General features: G+C 38.0%; 1 protein-coding gene across 1 annotated transcript in view; it reads left to right on the top strand.

Annotated features, from left to right (window-relative positions):
* LOC107677861 (unconventional myosin-Id-like) overlaps nucleotides 1-6,000 on the top strand; it is a 79,177-nt gene that overhangs the window by 34,514 nt on the left and 38,663 nt on the right. The window contains exons 13-17 of the mRNA XM_016472924.1: nucleotides 1,273-1,343; nucleotides 2,372-2,446; nucleotides 2,553-2,685; nucleotides 3,295-3,461; nucleotides 4,523-4,730. Of these exons, the coding sequence (XP_016328410.1) occupies nucleotides 1,273-1,343; nucleotides 2,372-2,446; nucleotides 2,553-2,685; nucleotides 3,295-3,461; nucleotides 4,523-4,730 (654 nt within the window). The remainder of the gene's footprint in view (nucleotides 1-1,272; nucleotides 1,344-2,371; nucleotides 2,447-2,552; nucleotides 2,686-3,294; nucleotides 3,462-4,522; nucleotides 4,731-6,000) is intronic.

The raw sequence follows: 6,000 nt of genomic DNA, 5'->3' as shown, positions 1-6,000 counted from the left end.
AGGGAAGTTTAGCTTTAGGCATTTTAATTTAAGCATGTTTAGCTTAGTTAACGGAAGGCTACCTGCTGCCATCAGAGCAAGTGTAATTACTGCATTCACGCGCTCCTCGGATGCTTTCATTTCCCGAGTTGTGCTTTTAAGTCGGAATGTGAAAACAACATGGACACTCTCGTTACTCCAAAGATTTGTTGGATTTGTATTTTTAGAGCTTTCCGACTTGAGTTCACGTGCATTTTCTCAGTCAGGAAATTATTTTTCACGTGCAGTGTCGGTGATGATGCTTCTTACGTCCGTTTCGGAGAACCAGAGGACAATATTTCAATCGATCGCTCCGGCTTCTAGTACATACCGGTTACATAGGTACCGGTGCCATATTGGTACTGGGTTTCGGTACCCAACTACTGTTCAGTAAATAGTTGCTTTTATTAATAGTATTAATAATATTGCTTTTATTAATCAAGTTAAGTGGAACTAACAATTCTCACCAGCAGGTAAAATATTAATAAAACTGTAAGTGTAGGCTGATAATAGGTGAGCGCCAGCCAATGAGATTGTCGTTTGCGCATTAGTTCCTCCCACTACCGGAGAAAGCGGTAGTTCTTAAAAGCATTAGAATTCCAAAGGAACTCCGTTAATTTGACAGCAAAATACAACAAAGAATATCGTTTACATGTAGCGCGCATAGGTAGCGCGTCAGTTCTCTCTCTCCCTCTCTCGCTGCGTGTGTGTGAAACAAAGCGACGGCGAGGCGTGCGCTTCACGCTAGGCCCAGAGTAAGATTTAGTCGCATATGCGAGTGATTTACTCGCAATGTAGAGGGTTGAGGCTGTTTGATACATTAATACAAACCATGTGGCCACAGGTTCACATTTTACAGCTTCAAATGCAGCTCATGAAATCAAAATTTAGAGTGAGAAATATCCTTTTTATAACTATAATTAAAGTAAGCACACATGCCACTCAAAACTAAATTGTGTAGTTTAAAGGGCACCATCTCTTTCACATTCTTTCACTGAACTTCTTTCAGCACAGCTTTTTAAGCTCCGCCGTCTTATGCTGGATAGAAGTGTGCATCTCATCTATCTTTCATAATCGCAGAGTTACTTAGATGCTCCCTCCCAGTCTTTGAGCTGCCTCGCTCTTTCTCTGACTCTACTGCACTTTTGCAGGCTTGTTTACTGGAAAAATTTGCAGTTGCTTTCTAAGCGTCATTTCAAAAGTCTACTTTCTGTTTAAAAAAAAAACTCTAATTTCCCATCTCTATCTCCACAGCTTTCCCCCACGGACAAAAACCTGGAGTTTGACCGAGATTTCCGCATCCGCCATTATGCTGGAGATGTGGCGTAAGTGCACTCTCTGCTGTTTTGCACCATAAGCCCTAAATGCTGTAATTAAAAAATCACTGTTAGTAACCCACAGAAGGCTTAGCTAAGTGGAAAGAAATGTAGTTCTTCGCTTGGGCACAGATTGGGTTTGAAAAGGTTTGGTAAATAAACATTTGAATGATGCAAGCATATTACTCACTCCAAATGATGTAAATGCCAGTTACCAAAACAAGTTGATTTCGAATGTGAATGCAGTTTCATTTTCTCACTTCAGCGGTTTGCCAGATTGCAGGCTGTCAGTTAGTTCCTAAAGTTCTGTGGGTGTAGGTGTGATGTGACACCACATTGAAATGCCTTGTTGATGTTCAGACCCCTTTGTGTGTGTGTGTGAGAAAGAGAGAAATGGGTAGGGGAAGGATATCTAAAATGATATATTCTCAGTTAAGGAGCCAGAGTTCTGTCTGTGTCAGTTATAATACTGCTCGTATTTTATAATAACACTCATATTTAGATCAGTGTTAAAGGTGAAGTGAATAATTTTGTTCAATGATAAAATACTTTATCTTATTCAAGTAAGCCATTTGAAGTTCGAAGAGCAATGTCTGCCCACTTTTTCATTGGCCTTGGTTCCAGAAGTATTTTTTCCATTCATTTTTGCAATAGGGTAAAACAAGGTTAAACATGATTATTTAAAAAAAAATTAGTTGAAATAATGCGGGCTGATGGCTGCAATAAAAGCATTCCATTGATTAACAACCTCCTACCTCACAGTAGGTATGCATTTAAAAATGTTATCACTTAAAATCAATTCCCCTGTTGAAAAAAGGAATGGCATTTTTACTTCTGGAACTCCAATGTTGGACTTGCAGTTGGAGGGAGTGTTCAGCGAAACCTGTTTAAAAACAATCATTATTTTTCAAATACTTTTTGTGTTGATATAGGCAAAGAAATTGCACAATTCACCTTTAAGTCTGAAATTTGCCATGTGCAGACTATCTGTGTATATTTGTGTAATTCAGTCGGTGTGGTTGTGTGTTTTGTTTAAGTTATTCTGTTGTAGGCTTTATTGACAAGAACAAGGACACCTTGTTTCAGGACTTCAAGAGGTTACTTTACAACAGGTCAGTATTACCATAAAGTATGTCTCTTTGTTCTTATTTGCATACCTGCCAGATGTCAGACAACATCTGTGACTTATATCTGTCCTTCTCCTTCCTTGATTCACAGCTCAAACCCTGTGCTGAAAGCCATGTGGCCAGAGGGCAAGCTGAGCATCACAGAGGTCACCAAACGACCCCTGACTGCTGCCACGCTCTTCAAAAACTCCATGATCTCTTTGGTGGAGAACTTGGCCAGCAAGGTGGGTGTGTTTGAAGCATTTTTGTGTAGACCATAACTGATTTATATAATATATAAGTGATAAGTCAGACAGTCATTGCAATATAAAGAGTTTTTGCGATAATGACCAACAAATGCATATTATTGTGCTTTTTACAAGGCAGCTTACCAAATAAATACACATGTAGACATTAAGTATTGATTTCAGTTGATTTTTTTTAATGTGAGATGAAATAGCAAATCTCTGTAGGAAGTTGAGTAAGTATGGTTTATCCGTCATTATAAAAAATATTTTCATGCAGAAGGCTGTGAATAACCAGTCGAGTCAAGTATTCCAGAACACTATTTAATAGAGTGCAACAGTCAAGTTCCAGAAGAAAAATCCCATTTATTTTCTCCATAGGAGAATTGATTTTTAACAATAGCTTATAAGCCTTTAAAGACAGAGCTACTGTGTTTGGCAATCAATGGCAATGGCTTTTGTTGAAGCCATCAGCATTATTTCAACTAATTATTTAAATAATTGTGTTCATCAGAGGGGTTCCTAGTGAGAAGGTTACTGAAAAAGTTTGGGGCCACTGTTGCACTTTATAGATGCGCACTCACCATCGCCCTCTGTTGGTTCATATAGGAGCCGTACTACGTGCGTTGCATAAAGCCGAATGAAGTTAAGTCACCGCTACTGTTTGAGCATGAGCGCTGCAAACACCAAGTGGAGTACCTGGGCCTCCTGGAGAACGTCCGGGTGCGACGAGCTGGTTTTGCTAACCGACAAATCTACCCACGGTTCCTTCAGAGGTGAACATCCTACGTTTTTCCATTTGTATGGCCAACTTGTGTCAATTTCAAAGCATTTTTAACCATTTAGTTGTTTATTTTATGTTTCAATAGTCTTTTTATTTGATGTTCTGCATGATTTGACATTCGTGTATGGTTTCAGCTCATGAATTGCAACTCAATGCTCTTGTGACAGCTTGTGTGAGACTGTTGCGCCTTTGGTTGCTAGTGACATATGAAACTACAGATTGATCAATCAGATTGTGAAGATCTTATGCAACGTCTGTTGGTGTGAAAACTGTCATCCTCTGGGGTCCCTTTTTCACCCAGTTACAATTGCTAAAGGGTTTTATGTAATAATGACGTGCAAGCTGAGTCTTTTTCAAAAGCCTTGAGAGTTAGTAGAGCATACATTGTACTGTCACTCAATATACAATGATTCACAATATATAGGGACCAGAATCCTTGAGCAAAAACCTATAAGATAGTCTCCTGAAGTCTCAGTTTTCTTTAAGATGAAGTGTCCTAAATGTCTCTGAGGCCTCTGTATACTGCTCAAAACAAATAAAAACACACTTGCCACAAATCTGAGTTGATGAGATTCACAAAATGTCTGTTGCTGAGCAAAAGTTAGACTGAATTTCATCTAATTGAGAATGCAGTGTTAACAGCTCTCGCAGTAGTGATCACGGTTGCAGATGTGCATGGAATATAATGTACTACCTAGAGGTGAGACTGGACAAATGAGGATTGAATCCAAAGGGTCTGGCTTCACATCGCTCTTAAATAAGCACTCATTGTGTCATATAATGCTTGTTATGAAACGGATAGTTCAGACTCTGTATTCTGATTGGATAAGATGTGCTTAAAGCCTGTATTAATGTGTAAAATTACATTGACGAAAGAATTTAGTGTGATTTTTTATTGATACGTAACTCTTTCTTTCCTGTTTAAATAGCAATAATAATAACAATAATAATGATACAAATGTAAACCTATTTAATAAATATATATGTTTATAAATAACAATATGAGGTATTGCTCTATCCTTGAAACATTCTCCTTTCCTTTTCACCTTTTAGGTATAAGATGATCTCCGAGTTCACCTGGCCCAACCATGACCTGCCGTCTGATAAGGAGGCGGTGAAACGTCTGTTGCAGGGTTGTGGGTTCGAACACGACGTGGCCTACGGCAAGACCAAAGTGTTTATTCGCACCCCTCGAACCATCTTCAGCCTGGAGGAGCAGAGGGCAGAGATGGTGAAGAGGATCGTCCTCTTTCTGCAGAAGGTTCGAGCTCAACACCTCAGACATGTTATGTGTAGCTTAGGCTTGCTGTGAACTTATATAAATATATACAGTGGCTATTTGGATACATGAATGTCCTTGCATGATATAACAAATAGATCAAACCATTGTCATTTATTTTATGAGAAAATATATAATACTTTTAAAGCAAACTATTTTACAAAAAAAGGTATTTGTATTTGGAAATCATACATCTTTTAATTGACAAAAATGCTCAAAAAAGTAAAGTTAGTTCTGAAAAAGCTTTACTATCACTAATATGTTGTTACCTAATACAATGACATTCAGACAAATATACTTTTTGGGCACTATATAAATAGATACAGGACTCCAGACTGCGACTAAAACGGTCGCATTTGCGACCAAAAATATAAATTTGCCAGTGAAGTTTTTGCTGAGGTCACCACTGGTGAATATATATATTTACATGTTATGACTTAAAGATTTGCATGTAATGCCTTTTTTCCTGATTGTTTTGCGATCGCATCATTTGCTATGTTCACGTATTAAACTGAGACAATGCGCATCAAAGTTTTAGTGGAAAAAAGAGTTTCAAACAGTCATCTCTGCAGCCCTGATGCACACCTGCTAAACGCAGCTCAGTTGTGCAGCGAGAGAGAGATCGACATGACGGAGACGTGCAAGTAAAAGTGTGGAAAAGCAGAGTCTATTTCGTGCACAACTTGAACAAACTACAACAGGTAAAGCTGTCAGCTGTGTGGATATTGGCAATATCGTTAATTCTCATTTATAATCATTACTAATATGGCTTCTTATCAAGATCTTAGTCTATATGCTGTGTTCTGTTAATGCTTGAACTTCATATTATTTGAAGCACACTTGCCGTCCATTAATCGCAAAAAGCTTTGTTACTTTGTAATAAACAAAGTATCAGCTTTAAAATTATGCCAAATTCATAACAAAATTCAAACAATAAATACGGTTTTGGTGCTCTTTAATGCGGCAGGCGCGATCGCTTTAGCGCATCAGTTCAAGCAGCAAGTGAACCCATTTAATCTTTCTCTTTACTACTATAGTACATAATGAACATGAATTAACATCAAAACGTAGCCTATTTCATAAGAAAGCCTACAGTACAACTTACTGAAATGTCTCATGTAAAAGCTCATTCAGTGTTTCAAACTGCGGAAAACGTGTAAAACTTGTAAATATTGCAACGTAATAACGTAATATACATTTACCTCAGAATAACCCTTCGGTGTTCATAAGCTCATCAGTCAGCTAGAAAAAT

This window comes from Sinocyclocheilus anshuiensis, unplaced genomic scaffold, assembly GCF_001515605.1.
Source record: "Sinocyclocheilus anshuiensis isolate Anshui unplaced genomic scaffold, SAMN03320099.WGS_v1.1 scaffold1302, whole genome shotgun sequence".
NCBI lineage: Eukaryota > Metazoa > Chordata > Actinopteri > Cypriniformes > Cyprinidae > Sinocyclocheilus > Sinocyclocheilus anshuiensis.
Note: the sequence above shows the minus strand (reverse complement) of the source record. Positions and strands in the feature narration are given on the sequence as shown.